Here is a 20614-nt window from a genome sequence, read left to right on the forward strand (position 1 = left end):
GCTCTGTAACCCGAATCACTGATGGTGTCTTGACCATACCATGATTTCAGTTCGTTGACGTGGAAGCAAAATTGGACGATCGGGTGGACGTCGTGATCGGATGTTATGCTCTCTGATCGATTCCTCACATTCTTTAAAGCGTTCGCCCGTCACGCAGAAGACCCAGGTTCGATTCCCCACATGGGTACAATGTTTGAAACCCATTTCTGGTGTCCCCCGCCATGATATTGCTGGAATATTGCTAAAAGCGACGTCAAACCATACTCACTCACTTACTCACTAAAGTTAAATAAGCAAATGTCGACATTCACTGGCATGCTAGTTGTTTAAACGCGGATTCCAGGGTGGTGCTCAAGCAGTTTCATGCATTCCAATTGCACGCAACTGTTCATTTTCATATCGGCGTGGTATAACGTTCACACGTATCCGGGCTGGTTGTTTTAGAATATCTGTCCTTCAAACACAGGAGTCCGCAACCCTTTATTTGGGATATAAATAATAAATACAGCATCTATATAATTATGATTATGGTAAAGAGATGGACATGGCCAGGCAGCATCTCAGCGGCGTCAGAGAGCCAACCTACCTAGCCGCTGTCCGAAGGTCAAGTCTCGACCGACACCAAGCATTCTAATTTTAACCAGTCAAATCACTGACCATGCAACTGCCACATATCGAATACTATAACTCCCTGGTCCTGCAGTATCCCGAACCTCATCCAGATTGTTCAGCTTCAGTGGCCAACAGGCCATTCTCTAGTGTTAATTTGAAGCCACTGACCCGCACATGACTCCGTGCTGCTGACCATAGTAATAATAGCCCAGCTGCTGTTATAATTTGTATTGGACAGCGATGCGAATAGTTATATATATTTAACTAACTTAACTTGGGGAATATAAAACATAATAAGATATATATAAACTCCCTGTTAAAACCTATGCCCTGCCAAACTGCCTACGATACAAGGTTTAGTCGGCATAATTGTTGTACACAGTTTTTCAACGATTTTCTCAGTGTTAGGATTGAATTGACCCGGTCCTACGTGTACTGTGAATGTGTGTTCCATGCATACCATGACCCGGATGGACGCCAGAGTCATCATGGGTAATCGTGACAAGGTATATGTATGTGTGATTATCATGCATTATTCTGAAAAATCCATAAGTTGCTTGCCTCGGAAAGATGTCAAAACTACAAAACACAAAATTATGAATAAGAACACGAAATGTGACACAATAGAGTTTAACAACACGAAAGGTATTTTTCACAAAGCATCAGCTCTGATAAACAGTGTCTTTCAGTTGAACAAAGTTGAGGTTTTGGAGTCGGAAAGAGTGGCAAGGGAGACAATTCAGGCATTACTGTGGCAAAACCAGATTCAAGTGATTTTAAAATTTGTACTTGTGTTATTTATGAGTGAGTATGGGTTTACGCCACTTTTAGCAATAATACAGCAATATCATGGTGGGGGACACCAGAAATTAATGGGCTTCACACATTATTCCCATGTCGGGAATCGAACCCGGATCTTTGGCTTGACGCGCGAACACTTTAACCACTAGGCTACCCGACCGCCCCTTATGTCCTTCTAGCTTATCGCAGGCTCTAGAAGCTGGCGTTTTATAACACACTGAGAAATCTGCTGTAGGAGTACCAGAGACAAAGTGTTGAGTGTATGTGTGGGGACTTCAATTCTATAGACTGTATAAATTATATAGAAGTAGGAGATGCTATTATAGACTTCACAGATAATTCTCATGGATCACAACTGATAGATTTTCTTGTTGCTTTCAACATGCGTTATGCTCAAGTGGAGTCTCGTATATTACAAGTGTACGTATGTTACACCGCGGGGTAGATCCCATGAGCAAGTGCTTGTGTTTGAAGATGTCATTGTTCAACATCTGAATATCAACGTTCCTCTATCGATTATTGGACACTCTGTGCTTTCAGCCAAAGCCCCATTGTCAGGATTTATGAATACAGAAATAGAAACACCATCAGCAGCTACCGTTCCACCAGTTTGTAGGTCGGGTCACAAACAAGACAGTTTCCATCAAGAATTCTCAGCGACCTAGACAGTGAAGCGGCAGTAAAATCTACAACAGCTACCATAGAGCACAACTCGTACCCTTGTCTTCCCAAGACAAGGGAGTTGACTGACTGTAAATGTCATTTTTTTAGAATCAGTTAACTCTCTTGTCTCAGGTACATCAAGTATTGGAACAACAATCTGGAAGGAAAAGGAGGGAAAGTATGCTCTACTGATGGGGTTTAACGTGTGCGTGAGTGCGTGCGTGCGTGCGTGCGTGCGTGTGTGTGAGTCTGCTAGCTGTGTGTGTGGCTGATTGAACTAGTCCGAACTGATGCCGTTTTAATGTGCTAGCTCACTGAGATACAATGTTTAACATGAATACCCAACTCAGACACAGCAGACTGACTTCAAGCCGACCAGTCCTTGTTTAAGCCCCCTAATGCCGAACGCCAGGCAGGGTAACAACAAGTATCGTCTCATAATGTATTTTGGTATGACGCAGGCATGGATCGAACCCTGACCTTCCGCTCTCCGTGCAGACGCTCTATCTTCTGAGTGAGTGATTGAATGAGTGAATGTGGTTTTACGCCACTCTTAGCAATATTCCAGCAATATCACGGCGGGGGACACCGCAAAATGGTCATCATACACTGTACCCATGTCGGGAATCGAACCCGGGCCGTGATGAGCGAACGCTTTAACCACTAGTCTACCCCACCACCCCGTCTCTGTGTGACTTTAACATGTTGCATATATGTGTGTATGTGAGTGCGTGTCTGTGTGAACTGTTACAATGTTTTTCTATCAGGTGGTTTCTCATAACCTGGGGTGGTACATTTCAGTATTTTCCTGTACTTTTGATGTGTTTTGTCATTTATAAAAATTAATTGGGTGGTTAACCAATCAAAAGCCATGGAATAATTTGCAATTTATTCTACTTCATTTCTAAATCACCAGTCGGAGCATCTGACTATAATTCTCTTTACTTGATACAAGCCTACAGATCCCATCTTAAGAGTGAACTATGAAGCTTAAAATACTATAAAACACTGACAACGGAATCTGTGGATCAGCTCAAAGAGTGTTTCGAGTTCACTTTGTAGGACATCTCTCAAGACACGTGTAACAACATGGGCGCAACACGCTTTGTAGTAACGGATTGTATAAACTTCTGTGTAGACAATTTACCATACACTACGGTTATAGCGAACTCAATAGGACCACAAATTCTAGTTCGTTAGCCACTTCCACTACCACTTCGTAACCGTAATTCGTTATAAGCATATATACAGCATATATACAGCAAATGGCAGTGACCAAAAACCAGTTCGTTATATCCGCTAGTTCGTTATAAGCGTGTTCGTTATAACCGTAGTTTACTGTACTAGTAATATACCAAGGAAAAGTGACGAGATTAAATCAGTTCTTAATGAGAAAGATGGTCTTTCGGAGAGAGTCTTTTGAAAAAATTGTAAAATGCATCCTACCAGATGCTGTTCATATTGATGTAAGAGAAGCAGATATCTTTTCTGTTGACTAAATACACATAAGGTCGGTGTACCTGGTAAATATTATTGGATTTGTCTTGAAAGAACGTCGGAGCCAGTGACATGTATTGGTGGTGTATTTCAGACACTTTATCAAATGTCAAACGATTTGATAAACTACCGTTGATTTGGAAGACTCCATACGTTGTAACAGCTCTTAAAATACAAAATCCATCTGTATGGTGATTACTGTCCATGTGCAGCCTTAAGTGAGTGAGTATTTTTTACGCCGCTTACAGCAATATTCCAGCAACATCACGGCGGGGGACACCGCAGCTTACAGATTCAATTACCTGTCAACTATTGTATAAAATGTTATCAAATAAGGTGTGCTTTATATCTGTTATGTATTCCATTATTCATGTGTTTTTTTATTTCGCTCCTGAGATTCTTATATTGCAAGAAAAACCAAGACGTGATAATAAAGTCTGTTTTATCTTATCTTATGAAAGTTATAGTTGATTGCTGGTTATTGTACCTTTTACGAATTGAGTAGTTCCACAAGCGTTTCATTGTATTGACACGACATTTTGATTTTTTATTTCCAATTGTCATTATTTTCGTTGCTTCAAATAAGTACAATCGCCGAAAAAATATTTCTGTGTTTTTGCTACTGGTAGGCAACTTACGAAACAAATTAGAGTTATCTCTCCTTAGTTATGTTTATGACCGGAAGATGTCAGCAACAGATCATGTGATCCATTCTGTCAAAGAAGATAGGTGCTCGTGAAGGTGACACACAGTTTTCACAAAATTTCGTCAAAATGATGCCCGAACTGACTTTTAATATTGACCACGGCTACGTAGAAGGTCTTGTCCGTGGCTTCAAAGCTGGAATTTTACGACAGGCTGATTATTTGAACCTCGTGCAGTGTGAAACCCTTGAAGGTAATTTAGTGTTTATTCTGAATACTGCTTGCGTTCTAAACCTGTGATTGTGAGCATACTGATACCCGTTTGACGGCGTGAATCCGGTATGTGATGTTCGTATCCTGTTCATTGTGTAAATTGTACAGTTCCCGTTGAGATTTTCGTATACACTATATGATTCGAAGTTGTGTTGTCGGAGACTAGAGTAAAGGATTCGATTGTAGGTATTCATCATGTGATATGAGCATCATGATAATTTACAGTTGGATGACATGGTCCCTTCTTCTCGATTTCGGTCACTGAGTCCTTGACTTCGTGAAAAAGCCATAACCAACCATAACAGAACATTGGATTCCATGATCCTGTATGATTATTCATGTTATGATAACATAAATATTTAGCCTATAACCGGGATGCCGTAAATTGATAGACACCGCAAATTGATAGACACAATTTACAGTGAATTAGTAGACTAACTGGGGTGAATTCGTATTGGAATTGAATGATAATTACAATCCATCTCTTTCACTTACCATGCTTACCAAAACAGTTGTTATTTTACAAGCATCTGGTTGGTTCCCTCACTTTATATTATAAATATGTTGTTAGATAATCCCATCACGCTAGGTCATTCATATTGCATGAAGTATATATTTTCATTTAAAATTTACGATTAGAAATACATTTGCCATACAATAATTCAATCTTTATTTTATTAATATCTTAGAATGTTTCATAAATCATTATTCAGTTCTATTTCTCCATTATATTTGTTTCAATATTTGTTTTGTCAACAAGTTCACTGTTAATTTTGTCAACGAGTTGGTAGTGGCTACGGATTCGTTTGGTTACAAATTCACCCATCTGGCCCATTTTCAGATCTTTGTCCATGCATTTTGTCTATATGGGTCAGTATTTATGAACATGATGATGTGCTTATGTTAAATTGCATGCAAGTTATATATTTTTTCAATATTGGACACACGACAGTCCTTATTGTAAACTAGGCTTCTCATGTTTAACAGCAAAAAATTAATTGTTGTACCGAGTAAATGTAAATGAAGTTCAGCAACGTCAGTAAAGAATGTCTCCACAGCCAGGCTCTCATTTCTTGTCTTGGTCTATACATTGTTATCAACATTATTGTAAGTGCCCTTTGTGAAACAGACATGATCAAATTGCTTAAGCCAAGTTCACCTAAAGTGAATATTGTAGACAAGGAAGTACAGCCCTCTATTTGACATGATTAATTTATTATATGAGCCCCCAGGGCGTTATGCAGTGTTTGTACACTGAGGTGTATCACCGGTTCGTTAAAGTGGTTACCTCTATTGACTCCATCATATCACAGTAAACTTGTTTCTCCTAAAAGTTTGACTTGCTTATAATTATGTCTGTGATTGGAAAATATCCATTTTGTTATCCAAATCTGGGGAAAATGTTTTGTTAGTTTTCTATCGAGTGTCTTAATTGATCATGTTAATCCATGAATCGGATTCATTAACAAGCTGAACAGGTTTAACATCTGAGTGGAAATTACTTGGAGGACATTTTAATCAAAGTACATGAGATAGGGATGTTAAGCATATTTATCATACATTTGTCACTATTATTCATAAACACTACTCTGGCTGTTGTTATTATAATAGTTTTAAGCAACTTTTTGCCATTTCCTTCATACTATACTGTCCTAGGCAAAGAAGATTTTAACTGTCAGGCTATATGATTGTATAAGACTACAGTTTTAATTTGATGATTGTAATCATGATAAAATAGCAAGTACAATGTACATGTTTTGGACTTGGTTGTGTTGACAATATTCATGATAATGCTGATATTTATCATTACTAATTGAATCTTTGTTGTCATCCACCATGTCCACCATGTGTACTAATGATGAATAAAGTAAGAAAATACACACATATCGTGTACAAGTCAGGAGACTCAAGAATAACCTTGATCACAAGTGATGAAAACCATGTGAGGCTTTAAAGTAAACACACGATAATACTTGAGCATGCGACATGTGACCCATAAGTGTACATTTATTTTACTGAATATTTCCCACAGGCCGGCTGTCACAAAATCAATATCATAGATATTTTATTATGAGAGATATTAGTATGGTAGATTGTTTTATTTCCATATGTCTACTTATGAACATTGTCTTCATTTAGTTGAATATTTCTCCTTCCTGCTGACCCCACCCCTGTAGAGCCCCAGTGTTTTGTCGGTGTAGTGTTGAAGGTATGGCCTCATAGCTGTGTATCCTGGTGTACCACTGGGGCGTCCAGACTGCAACACTGTTTGGAATTTTCTTTTTGGTGTTTTCTTATTGAACTTGTGTTAAAATATGTTTGGACTTCAGCATGTTCAGGTGACAAGTCAGATTACTAATCATTGTTTCTATTTATTGTTAACAAAGTTATATTAAAATGATTAAGGAATATGTTTCAAGATTGAAATACAGCTGAGGCATTTGTTTCTGTTGCCTATTTTGGGCGTTAAATTGTTTTATTGAGATGCTATGGAAACAAATTTAACAGGCATTATGTTGTTTGTTTAATAAAGTTTATATTATTTGATTGTAGGAAATATGTTATTATTTAAATGTCTTGAGTTTTATGACTGTTAAACATGTTAAGCAGCTTCATTAAACCATGTAACTGCAGGGATTTTGATCAGTTCATTTGCTTGGACATGGACTAGTTATTATCCGAAAGGTCCTGCAGATTTTTTTTCAACATGTTTAAGTTTGGTAATGAATGATACAGAAGAATGTTCTAATGCCATTTGTCTCCAGCAACATCACTGTCAGTTACCTGTCAATCAGTATTGTGGCTGTAAACATGGTAGCTTTCAGTGCATTGCTGAAGTATTATGTGGTTGGCAGTGCCATCATTTTTTTCAATTTCAACACAAAAAAAGATGACATTTTGACTAAAAGTATTTCGGTTTGTAAACATTAACTGTCATTAGCATGATTAGCAGCTTGTATCATTCTTTTTGTGTCATGATCTCACTACAGTGATAGACAATATGTCATTCCAGCCCTGTTGTTCATCAAATTTATTCTGCCTTCATTTTCTGCTGTAACTTATGATGCAGTTGGGGACATGGGTTACCCAGTTTCCAAAGATGCAGCAATTCACCATTAACTTGAGCAGACACACAGTGATATAACTGGAATACAGTTCAAAGTTAAACCCTACTCAACCTGTGATGATCTGGGTTAGAATTGATCTTCAGCAACCCCTGCTTGTCATAAGGGGCATCTATTCATGTTGTAAGAGGCGACTAATGGGATCGGGTGGTCAGAAACGCTGACTTTGTTGATGCTTGTCATCGTATCCCATTTGCATAGATCAATGTCCCTGATGTCAATCACTGGATTGTCTGGTCCAGATTTGATTATTTACAGACTGCTGTCATATTGCTGAATATTGTTACAGTATTAAACAACAAACAAACCCAACTTGTTCACCATGATGAAGTTACTCCCATTATTTCCTGATGTCTCATAAGCCCCGTCACGCTCTCCTGATCTGTTCAATGCTATTACCATGATTACAGATCTCAAGCTTCACCTGCAAAGCACAGACTATGGCAACTTCCTGGCCAACGAACCAAGCCCCCTCACAGTCTCCGTCATCGATGACAGACTCCGGGAGAAGCTCGTCATCGAGTTCCAGCATCTGAGGAACCACTGTCTGGAACCGCTGGCTACCTTCCTCGACTACATCACGTAAGTCAGACCAATGTGGGCTCAGAGAGATAGAGTCAAGGGGTCCAGATTATGATCTAGTATTGCAAGTTAACATGATTAAAGAGTCCCTAGATCATGCAGACAGTTGTAGCTAACCTCAAGACTCATCTACTGGTCCAAACTCCGAGTCTAGTAAATATCATTGGTTTTTCAGACATCATGTTTTGGTTGATCGTGTGTTGTTTCACCCTGATGGCATGGTACATTTAAGAATTGACTTTCACTTTGTGTGAGTTCATTGGAGTATGAACCTTCATAGAGTGAGGGCCAAACTGTATGAACGTCGGAGCTTGCGACGACGTTCATACAATGTTTGGCCCTTCCTCTATGAGGGGGGGGGGGCATGGGTGGCCCAGTTGTCTAAGGCACAGCGATTCGCTGTGCAGAGTTGCATCCCTTGGGCACGCCAGAAACGTATGATTGTGGGTTCGAATCCCGGTTCGCCCCGATTATGTTTCTAGGTTTGCCAGCACCATACCCGTGCTCGTGGGTTTCACCGAAGTGGTAAACACCTGAGACCTGCATCACTTCGGGCTTTCCTCCCACATTAAGCTGACACGCAGCGATATAACTGGAATACTGTTAAAACCGGCGTTAAACCCAACTCACTCACTCACTCCTCTATGAAGGTTCATACTCCAATGAACTCACTCAAAGTGAAAGTCAATTCTTATAATTTTTTATCACAATTTCTTGCCTCAAAGGATGTAGGCCAAGATCTAAACACAATTTTATTTAGTACGACGTCGTGTGACTTCATGTTTACACTGACAGCCATACAACAACCAGCTATATCGCAGAGTAAAACAGTTCCTCAAAAAGAGAGGTGACATGAGCCTATGGATACATAACTTCCTCTTCAGAAACATCTTACGCTGCACATGTGTTCAAATCATATCCTCATTAGATGAGAAAGTTCTGTAAAGAACTACCTCAGTAAGTCAGTCAGTCACAATGACAGCGCGCCGTAATACATTTACATCAAGTACAAGACGTCAAAATGGCCGACACGATAAACGTGACGGGAGAGATTTCTGAAGTTGTTAATGAACCTCTGGCGGTTACATGTGTTACTCATCATTGATTAACTGGCCGATCATTTAAAGGTGAATAAAGATGCGTCAAACAGACAATAAGGTAAATTCATAGATTGCTGGAGACGGTCAGTGTCAGCCTAGACACGAATCGAGTCGATACTACGATAGTTCAGATGTGCATGTCTTCGTTTGTTCATTAGGATAGGCCGCAGCGAGGATATACGTGAACAATCATGCAGTCACGCTCTCTGATATTTCTCAATGTATACTGAAACACTGAGACCAAGTATAAAGGTTCTAAATGACCAGAAAGAACACTTATGTATGTTTTCGTGCTAGGGAATTCCCAGGGGTTTCCCCAGGAATGTGGAAGTAGTCCGTCAGTGTTTACGTCATTTCAAGAACACGGTCTCGTGAAAGACGTATGAAAGTCAAATTGTGTCGTTCATACACTTATGAACGTCAATTTCGCGGTCATGTGACCGACCTCTCGTCCAATGGAAAAGCCGTATATCGTGTAAACTTCAAATTAAAAAATTATTTGTCATTATATAAATCACTGGTTTGTTAGCACCAGGCTCAGTTATGTATACTAGCTGCTGTGATACAGCTAGAATACCGTTGACTGCAAGTTATTGGCCTGCTCTTATTAGTCAATTACTGGTAAGCCAGGATTAGTTAAACTGTGATCTGACAATTAACCTTGTATGAGGGGCGGTCGGGTAGCCTAGTGGTTAAAGTATTCGCTCGTCACACCGAAGATCTGGGTTCGATTCCAGACATGGGTACAATTACAATGCATAGTCAATTTCGTTGTTGCGACCTGCATGTGCACAACTTGCGTACATCCTATCTACCTGTAACAAACCAGATATGTTCGCCCACATTCTGTGCATCGCCTACTTGTCTCAAACATGCCTTGTGAGTTGGTTCAACTTATCCTGGATAACCAGAAGTCTGCTCCCCACTTGGGGGTTACCATAGTTACACTTCCAGCATCACTTCATCTTATCATTTTCTAACATGCCTTGATGAATTGGAAAAATGTTACAGAATCATACTAAGTCTCACCCAATCCTTTTTTTCACAAATCAACTGTTCAAGTTTCCAATATTGACTTCCTGACTGTCTACAGCTACAGCTACATGATCGACAACATCATCCTCCTCATCACCGGCACACTACATCAACGACCAATCAACGAGCTCATTCCCAAGTGTCACCCCCTGGGAAGCTTCGAGCAGATGGAGGCAATCCACATTGCTTCCACCCCTGCAGAATTGTACAATGCTGTACTGGTGGACACCCCTCTAGGTATGTAGTCTCTAGTTGACACCCCAGTCAGCTATTAACAAATTTAATAAGTTATTTCAAACAAATTCTTTGGTTAAGCCTGGCAGTGATTCTCGCATGTCTTTCTTTAATTTGTAATCAGCAATGCAGACAAACATCATGCCCTTTCTGATAGTTACTGTCACACAAAAAAAGTGAAAATGTGTGCGGCAAAAACAGTTCAGAGAATCTCAGACTACTCAGCATGCTTAGAAAATTAGTGACAGTTGACTATAAGACATCAGATAACATACCTGTAAAGGTCAGTGATAATGACAGTGATTTTGATCTCAACCAAGGCAAAGAGCGAAACATAAATTTGTGCACACATTCCGAGGTAAAGGGCATGGAAGTTCAAGCGTATGTTAACCATGTCTTGCACAAATTAACAATCATCTACCATGAGATGTGGTGTTTTAAAACTTTTATAGAAATGATGCAGGCTGATGTAAATCTGTGTTAAACTGTGGGTGTTACGATCATCTTGGGGCTACAATACTTTGTGGAATGAGATTATAAGAGTTTGTCCTAGGCACCTTTGAATTGCCACACTTACCAGTGACAGATTTGTTGTGATGGGTCTCGGCAGCAGCTCCTGCTCTGCCACCACAGTAGAGGGTCGCCATGATCATGTTCTGAGTTTGTAATTGTACAGCTGACCATTTACCAGAATCCATTGTTGATGATTTCAGCACCCTACTTCATGGATTGTATATCAGAGCAGGATCTGGACGAGATGAACATCGAGATCATCAGGAACACACTCTACAAGGTGAGGAATAGACATTCTGCAGTCTTGACATCTTCTGCCAGTGTTATTAGCTATTCAATCTATGGGTGTCTTGGAGCACAGACTGCACGTCTGACAAAGTAACTGTTGATTAAGTTCACATTGTTGATTAATGAAGGCATGGTTTCCATTGTAATTGGATAATTCACTTTTGACCTGTTAAGTAGAGATTAGTATTTCATGCATCAAATAATCATGATAATAGAGAGTTTTGAAGTATATTCCTATGATAAAGGATGTATAACAGTTACATGCTTTGAGGAATACTAATATGCTCCAAGTTGGTTTATCATCACTTTATTAAATACGGTTTGGAGGAAGTCCTATATGCAAGACCACTATGAACCATCTGTGTGTGTTACCATTGTTACAGCAATACAGCTCTCAGACTGTTTCAGCATGCCTACTATGTATATCTGACTGTTACAACAGGACCACTTTGTATATCTGACTGTGTTACAGCAGGACCACTATGTATATCTGACTGTGACAACAGGACCACTAAGTATATCTCACTGTGACAACAGGACCACTATGTATATCTGACTTTGACAACAGGACCACTATATATATCTGACTGTGACAACATGACCACTATGTATATCTGACTGTGTTATAGCAGGACCACTATGTATATCTGACTGTGTTATAGCAGGACCACTATGTATATCTGACTGTGACAACATGACCACTATGTATATCTGACTGTGACAACATGACCACTATGTATATCTGACTGTGACAACATGACCACTATGTATATCTGACTGTGTTATAGCAGGACCACTATGTATATCTGACTGTGATAACAGGACCACTATGTATATCTGACTGTGACAACATGACCAACCACTATGTATATCTGACTGTGTTACAGCAGGACCACTATGTATATCTCACTGTGACAACAGGACCACTATGTATATCTCACTGTGACAACAGGACCACTATGTATATCTGACTGTGTTACAGCAGGACCACTATGTGTATCGGACTGTGACAACATGACCACTATGTATATCTGACTCTGACAACAGGACCACGATGTATATCTGACTGTGACAACAGGACCACTATGTATATCTCACTGTGACAACAGGACCACTATGTATATCTGACTGTGTTACAGCAGGACCACTATGTGTATCGGACTGTGACAACATGACCACTATGTATATCTGACTCTGACAACAGGACCACGATGTATATCTGACTGTGACAACAGGACCACTATGTATATCTCACTGTGACAACAGGACCACTATGTATATCTCACTGTGTTACAGCAGGACCACTATGTGTATCAGACTGTGACAACAGGACCACTACATATGTCTGACTGTTACAGTTTGCATATATTTGACTGTTGTAACAGGCATACCTGGAAGACTTCTATGGGTTCTGCAAGCAGATGGGCGGAGCCACATCGGAGGTCATGTGTGAAGCACTTGCTGTGAGTCACACCTACGGATTTATCAATGCATAGCAATTTTCAGCTTTGATGGTGTATTGTAATATTTAATGGTGGTGTAGATTAGGTAATCATCGTTGTAGGATATTTTAAAATTGGATGACTATTGTTTCAAGTAAGTGAACATAGGAATGACTTTGATCAATCAGAATGAAAACACCTTTCATTAAGCTGACTTGAGTTTGATTCAAATGGTGACAAGTCTGCTGACTGCCATGGTGCAGGATATGGTGTAGTCTGTAGGAATGTGTAAGCAGATAGCACAGACTGTTGCTCATACTATGGACCATGGGTTTGTCTGATCCACACTGGTGATGTAATCTTGTGTCATCTTGTTAACTTCTACCCCATTCATTCACTTTCCCAATTAACAGGATCGTGTGGTCAGGCTCACTGACTTGGTTGATGCATGTCATCGTATTCCATTTGCGTGGATCAATGTTCATGATGTCACTGGATTGTCTGGTTCAGACTCATATGGCTGGAAAATTGCTGAGTGCAGCGTTAAATAACAAACAAAACAAACAAACACATACCCAATTGTCCTGTTGGTGCCCGCCTGACTAAACTGTGTCCATGCTTCAGTTTGAGGCAGATCGTCGAGCCTTCATCATCACCATCAACTCGTTCGGCACAGAGCTGAGTAAGGAGGATCGGTTCAAGCTGTACCCCCGCTGTGGACATCTGTACCCTGATGGTCTCGCCATGCTCGGGGAGTGTGAGGACTACGATCAAGTCCGGCAGGTTGCAGACTTCTATGCTGTGAGTAGATTCGTCAGTTACACCTGCAAAGGTGTCAACAGTATGAGACTTTAAACAATCAATATGAAACAATAATAATTTTGATATTGTGAATATCCATGCCCAGTGTTGTGGCATTTTGAAAGATTGCTTGTGTGTGCTTATAGAATTACAAGGAGCTGTTTGATGGCGCCGGCACCAACCCTGGTGACAAGACACTGGAGGACAAGTTCTTTGAACATGAGGTGAGGGGCAGCATTAACTGAGTTATGCCACAAGGCCTGACTCAAGTCCTAGATACGTTTTGTGTGAATTACTGAGACTGTGTTTCAGGTAAACCTATGAGACTGTGTTGTTATGTGAATTACTGAGACTGTTTCAGGTGAACTTATGAGACAGTGTTGTTAAGTGAATTACTGAGACTGTGTTTCAGGTGAGCTTATGAGACTGTGTTGTTAAGTGAATTACTGAGACTGTTTCAGGTGAACTTATGAGACAGTGTTGTTAAGTGAATTACTGAGACTGTGTTTCAGGTGAGCTTATGAGACTGTGTTGTTAAGTGAATTACTGAGACTGTTTCAGGTGAACTTATGAGACTGTGTTGTTAAGTGAATTACTGAGACTGGGTGAACATCTGTGACTGCCTATTTAGGTGAAATCATGAGACACAGATTGTGTTTAGGTGAATTACTGAGATTGTGTTTAGGTGAATTACTGAGATTGTGTTTAGGTGAATTACTGAGACTGTGTGTGTTGAGGTGAAATACTGAGACTGGGTGTGTTGAGGTGAATTACTGAGATTGTGTTTAGGTGAATTACTGAGATTGTGTTTAGGTGAATTACTGAGATTGTGTTTAGGTGAATTACTGAGACTAGGTGTGTTGAGGTGAAATACTGAGACTGGGTGTGTTGAGGTGAAATACTGAGACTGGGTGTGTTAAGGTGAATTACAGAGACTGGGTGTGTTAAGGTGAATTACTGAGACTGGGTGTGTTGAGCTGAATTACCGAGATTGTGTTTAGGTGAAATATTGAGATTGGGTGTGTTTTGATGAATTACTGAGATTGTATTAAGTTGAATTACTGAGATTGTGTTATGGTGAATTACTGAGATTGTGTTAAGGTGAATTACTGAGATTGTGTTTAGGTGAATTACTGAGATTGTGTTAAGGTGAATTACCGAGACTGGGTGTGTTAAGGTGAATTACTGAGACTAGGTGTGTTGAGGTGAAATACTGAGACTGGGTGTGTTGAGGTGAAATACTGAGACTGGGTGTGTTAAGGTGAATTACCGAGACTGGGTGTGTTAAGGTGAATTACTGAGACTGGGTGTGTTAAGGTGAATTACTGAGATTGTGCTAAGGTGAATTACTGAGACTAGGTGTGTTGAGGTGAATTACTGAGACTGGGTGTGTTAAGGTGAATTACTGAGACTGGGTGTGTTGAGGTGAATTACTGAGACTGGGTGTGTTGAGGTGAATTACTGAGACTGGGTGTGTTAAGGTGAATTACCGAGACTGGGTGTGTTAAGGTGAATTACCGAGACTGGGTGTGTTGAGGTGAAATACTGAGACTGGGTGTGTTAAGGTGAATTACTGAGACTGGGTGTGTTAAGGTGAATTACCAAGACTGGGTGTGTTGAGGTGAAATACTGAGACTGGGTGTGTTGAGGTGAATTACCGAGACTGGGTGTGTTGAGGTGAATTACTGAGACTGGGTGTGTTGACGTGAATTACTGAGACTGGGTGTGTTTAGGTGAATTACCGAGACTGGGTGTGTTAAGGTGAATTACTGAGACTAGGTGTGTTGAGGTGAAATACTGAGACTGGGTGTGTTGAGGTGAAATACTGAGACTGGGTGTGTTAAGGTGAATTACCGAGACTGGGTGTGTTAAGGTGAATTACTGAGACTGGGTGTGTTAAGGTGAATTACTGAGATTGTGTTAAGGTGAATTACCGAGACTGGGTGTGTTAAGGTGAATTACTGAGACTAGGTGTGTTGAGGTGAATTACTGAGACTGGGTGTGTTAAGGTGAATTACTGAGACTGGGTGTGTTGAGGTGAATTACTGAGACTGGGTGTGTTGAGGTGAATTACTGAGACTGGGTGTGTTAAGGTGAATTACCGAGACTGGGTGTGTTAAGGTGAATTACCGAGACTGGGTGTGTTGAGGTGAAATACTGAGACTGGGTGTGTTAAGGTGAATTACCGAGACTGGGTGTGTTGACGTGAATTACTGAGACTGGGTGTGTTGACGTGAATTACTGAGACTGGGTGTGTTTAGGTGAATTACCGAGACTGGGTTTGTTTAGGTGAATTACCGAGACTGGGTGTGTTTCAGGTGAAGCTGATGACCCAGTCATTTATGCACCAGTTCCAGTTCGGGGTCTTCTACTCGTATGTCAAGCTTAAGGAACAGGAATGTCGCAACATCATCTGGATCGCGGAGTGTGTTGCCCAGCGCCACCGAGCCAAGATAGACTCCTACATCCCCATCTTCTAGTGCTAGTGCTGGAGTCCAACAAAGATTGTCAACATACCAGACTGCTCCCCAGGATAATTGTGATTGGAAATGTTAGAATTTTTAATCCAAGCATCTTAATTTGCTCGTAAGATATCAAGAAAATATTTGAGCCTTGGTTTTATTTTATTTATGCTCAAAAATGACATTTCCTTTTCATGATCATCAAACATTCCAAAAACAAAATGAACAAAACCTAACGAATGAACATGATAGAACTCCATGTTAGAGCTAGGAGATCTTGTTATTACCAAATAAAGTTGTTAGTTGGTTGACCTATGAGACACTCTCTGTGCATAATGTAGAGATGTCAGGAGCCCTTCTGTGTGGACCAGGAACCCTGTTCACTCTGATTGTGGTTCACCAGAAACCTGAATGTGATATTTGTGATGTGTAGCGGGTGTTAGTGTTGGTACATCAGGATCTGTACCCACCCTGGTGTGATAGTGGTACACCCTATTAAAGTATGTTGAATGATAGTTGCGGGGTTATTGTTAATGGATATCAATTGTTGCAAGAATCTGTAGTGTATATACAAGTGTTATTCCCTGCAAGCTTTATGTAACTGTATTTAGCTACAACTGACACTTCATTCACTGAATTTGTACACACTTCATTGTCTCTAAGTATACAGGAGGACCTTATTAGGATGCCTAGCTAATGCTAATGAAGGCATCATATGTTAAATATTGTGGCACACAATATGTCTTTTCAAAACTGATTACCAGTAACTGAATCCACTTTGCCAACTAGACATATTAACGAAAGAAGGCACCAATTATGTAATGGAGATATGAGAATCTATTGATTCTGGAACTGGAATCAATGAACCCCCAAGGGGCAAGTTGATTCTTCTTCTGAATAGAACATGTTCCAGTGACTTGTCAGACCTAAACATGTTATGGTTGATATGTAGTTTCTCTATGATTTTGCATAATGGCCTAAACTCTCGTCATCATTTAGTTGTTTTGATTTTGTTCAGCATGGTGAGTGAATTCCTGGCGCCGAATACAATGGAGTGACATGCTCATAATGGCTTAAATACTGTGGGAGTCTAGAATCTGTATCTCCACATTAACAAGGTGCAACTATGTAGGATGCATAAGTCTGTGTACCGTTTGATTATCAGATCCAAATGCATTTGAATTCCATGTTGAAATGCTAGTCAGTGTCCATGACAAGTCATGTCCATGGTAGCTATCAAGCACTGAGCTTTCTGTAGAATATCTATAGCCAGGAATGATCAATACATCCCACCAGTATATCATGATATAGGACATGTTTTCTTGCATCTATTGTTTAATCACTTTGAAGGCTGTGAACTCATGCATCGTGTAACATTATTGTTCATCTGATGTAGATCATTCATGTTGGGACCTGTACATTTGGTTACATGTCAGCTGTTTCTGTATATATTGTGCTCTTTGTCTCGTACGTCAGTTATTTAATAGATGATTATGAAATGTTACTGATATACCCTTTGTCATCTTCCTGAGGCAAGCGTGTGTACTAACCTATATCATAGCCTAGTTTTTACCCTTGCCACATCAAGCCCACTTTTCTTGACCCGATCATGGCGCCACCAAGTGTATAGCACGAGTGGTGCCCGTTGTAATGAAAACGTGTTATACAATCAGATCACTGTTCTTATCTTGTATGGCTCCACAAAGATGGCAACTACTATAGACGAGAACCTGGTCGATCAAATTACGAAAACATTCACAATTTCATCCCTGTCAGACAAAGGCAATCGTTGAGGGGTTGAAGATGGAAAAGATGTCTTTGTGTCAGCAATGTCAGGCAGCGGAAAATATGAATGTGTACCAGTAGTGTTTAATGACTGTTCTCATCATCGTACCTCTTACAAGCTCAGTACTTGGGAAAAGTTGAATTTAAACATAGAAAATACCTGTCTTCTCTTTATTGTTGAAAGAACTTAAGGGCAAATTCGACAAGCTATGGCAGGGGCCATGTTTCGGAAAACGTATGTTGATTTTGTGAAATGTTTTCTGATTGGACTATCAATATTTGTGATAGTCCAATCATATTTAGCACTGGGAAGTGGGCTTGATGTTGCAAAGGTGACAACTGGACTTTGAAAAAAGGCTAGTGGACACACTTGCCGCGGTAAGATGGCCCTTTGTAGACATGGTAGTCTAAAACAAGAGGTTCCTCCTTTTGATGCAATTTCTCTAACCTAGCTGGGAAACAAGGGAGTGCGGTGGGTGATTCCCCTCAGACTTCTTCATCTTTGCATGTTGGTAATTGTTTCTAGTAAACCTTGTCATTAGTCCACATGGGAAAGGGAATGAGACCAAAGTGTCATCTCACTCCTATTTAATCCTATTGTTGCAACATGTGTATGTACATGTGTGCACAGTTGTGCTGGTGATGTCTGTATACAAGATCTGTCTTAGCTAATGTCTGTAACCTGGAAACACATGCAATAAACATGCCACACTGGGAACATTGAGTTGTCGTTTCTCGACTGAATTCACAACCTCAGTTACACGGAATTCACGACTAAACCCGAGCGACATGGGGTTTCTGTACATTGATGCTAAAATCAGACCTTTATTCAGATATGATAACACTACATTGAGGTCTGGCACCTCCATAGAAGGTTGTGTCAGGTGAACTCTGAGCGAAGGACCCAGTAAGATAAAGAATGCTTGGTTCTTGAGCCAGTTTGATGTTAGCTTTTTAAAACAATACGGCTTAGTTTATCAGTTTGGAAATGTTTATCTTGTCAAAAGAAAAACGTGTGTAGATGCCATGTAGGTCAGAAGCAACATGGGATTATTAAATTTCCACCGCTGTGTTTTTACATTCAAATGAGCAACATCCAATCCCATTAGAGTACGACAACATGATACCAACCATGTAGCCGAGTCTCACCACCCACAGGGGGCACGGGTGGCACGGGTGGCCGAGTCGTCTACAGAGTTGCGTCCCTTTGGCACGCCAGAAACCTATGACTGTGGGTTCAAATCCTGGTTTGCCCAGATTATGTTTGTCAGCACCAATGGGCAGATACATAGGGGGGGGTGCGCCCCCCCCCCTTATTATTTCGAAAAAAATCAAATCTTTATTTCTGTATAAATTACCACCAAAGACAATAAATAGATCTTAATTGTGCATCCCCCTTTTCAAAAAAGCTGTATCCGCCCATGGCACCATACCTGTGCTTGTGGGTTTCACCAAAGTGGTAAACGTCTGAGACCTGCATCACTTCTGGCTTTCTTCCCACATTAAGCTGACACGCCACAATATAACTGTAATACTGTTAAACAGTGGCGTTAAACTCAACTCACTCACTCACTGACACCCACAAACAAAATTAAAGCTGTTATCAACTTATGTCTTTATTGATCGATGTATTTAAACATATAAAAGTAGTACAAAGGAAATGAGCAAACAGGTCAACGCACAGTGGCACCCTCCTCCAACATCCCCGATATATCATAATGAACACAGTTGCTACCACAGCTTTTTTGGGGAAGCGATCTTCATCTCTCTCATCACCGAATTCCGAGAATTTCTTCTCCCACAATTGTAATTTGATTGGACGGCTATTATCGTTGTCATGTAAACAGGACTGACGATGAAGCTGTGTTAGAGACTGGGCCCAGGGGAGTGGAGATGCACCACACTGGATAATGGAGGAGGTAGACAGGTTATACTTTGTGTTGGAATACATTGCAATCTCATTAAAATAAGATCTTAGTTCTCACTATCGCTTAACAAAGATCTGAGGACATACCATTATGGGTCACGTCAGAACGACCTTTCATCCAACCAATCAGAGCGTCGCTTACCAGATCATTAAAGTGACAGTCGGAATGTGTTTTCTAATCATACAACCACAAAATATTTAACATGGAGTATTCCGAACGACAGTTACAGTTTTTATTATTATATCCATACAATCTAGGTCATCTATAAGCCATTCCAGAATGTTGTTCTTATCAGTTTTACATTTTTTGATTGAGAATACGTCAAAATATGTTTCAAAACATAGTCACCAGTTTGAAACTAGTGTTGTAAAGCTCGAGAAAGCTGCCTTCTGATTGGCTAATGTCAATTTCTTTTAAGTCATTTCATTGGTCGGTCAAAATTAACGAAAGGTCGTTCTGACGTGACCTGTAATGGGATGTCCTCAGATCATTGTTTAGCGGTAGAGAGAACGAAGATCTGATTTTAATGAGATTGGAATACATTGATAACTATTCAGAAAAGACATTATTACACACATACATCCTGTTTGAGTTCTTTTCTTATCTTTGTCAAGAAATACAGTCGTGGATATAAGAATGTGTACCATAAATATGTCAATGTATAGAAAATTGTGTGTAAATGTATCACAGACTATAAAATTGTACAGCAATGAGAATGTCAAATATCAAACATAAAACTTATTTTGCATCTGGCACTGTCAAGTTCAAGAACTAACAAAGGTGAAGGTCGTGGTATATATTTTTATAGTGGGACAGGCACAGTAAACAT

General features: G+C 40.1%; 1 protein-coding gene across 1 annotated transcript; it reads left to right on the forward strand.

The window, feature by feature from the left end:
• The first annotated feature begins 4266 nt into the window (after window positions 1–4266).
• On the forward strand, window positions 4267–18575 carry LOC139453984 (V-type proton ATPase subunit d 1-like). Its single transcript, XM_071235453.1, has 8 exons — window positions 4267–4470; window positions 8026–8197; window positions 10391–10569; window positions 11280–11359; window positions 12753–12830; window positions 13434–13610; window positions 13757–13834; window positions 15929–18575. Exons 1-8 carry the CDS (start codon window positions 4347–4349, stop codon window positions 16088–16090), a joined length of 1050 nt encoding a protein of 349 aa, XP_071091554.1. The 5' UTR covers window positions 4267–4346; the 3' UTR covers window positions 16091–18575.
• The last annotated feature ends 2039 nt before the right edge of the window (window positions 18576–20614 follow it).

The sequence above is a fragment of the Haliotis cracherodii genome, unplaced genomic scaffold (assembly GCF_022045235.1).
Source record: "Haliotis cracherodii isolate W230 unplaced genomic scaffold, xgHalCrac1.p SCAF_10, whole genome shotgun sequence".
Classification (NCBI taxonomy): domain Eukaryota; kingdom Metazoa; phylum Mollusca; class Gastropoda; order Lepetellida; family Haliotidae; genus Haliotis; species Haliotis cracherodii.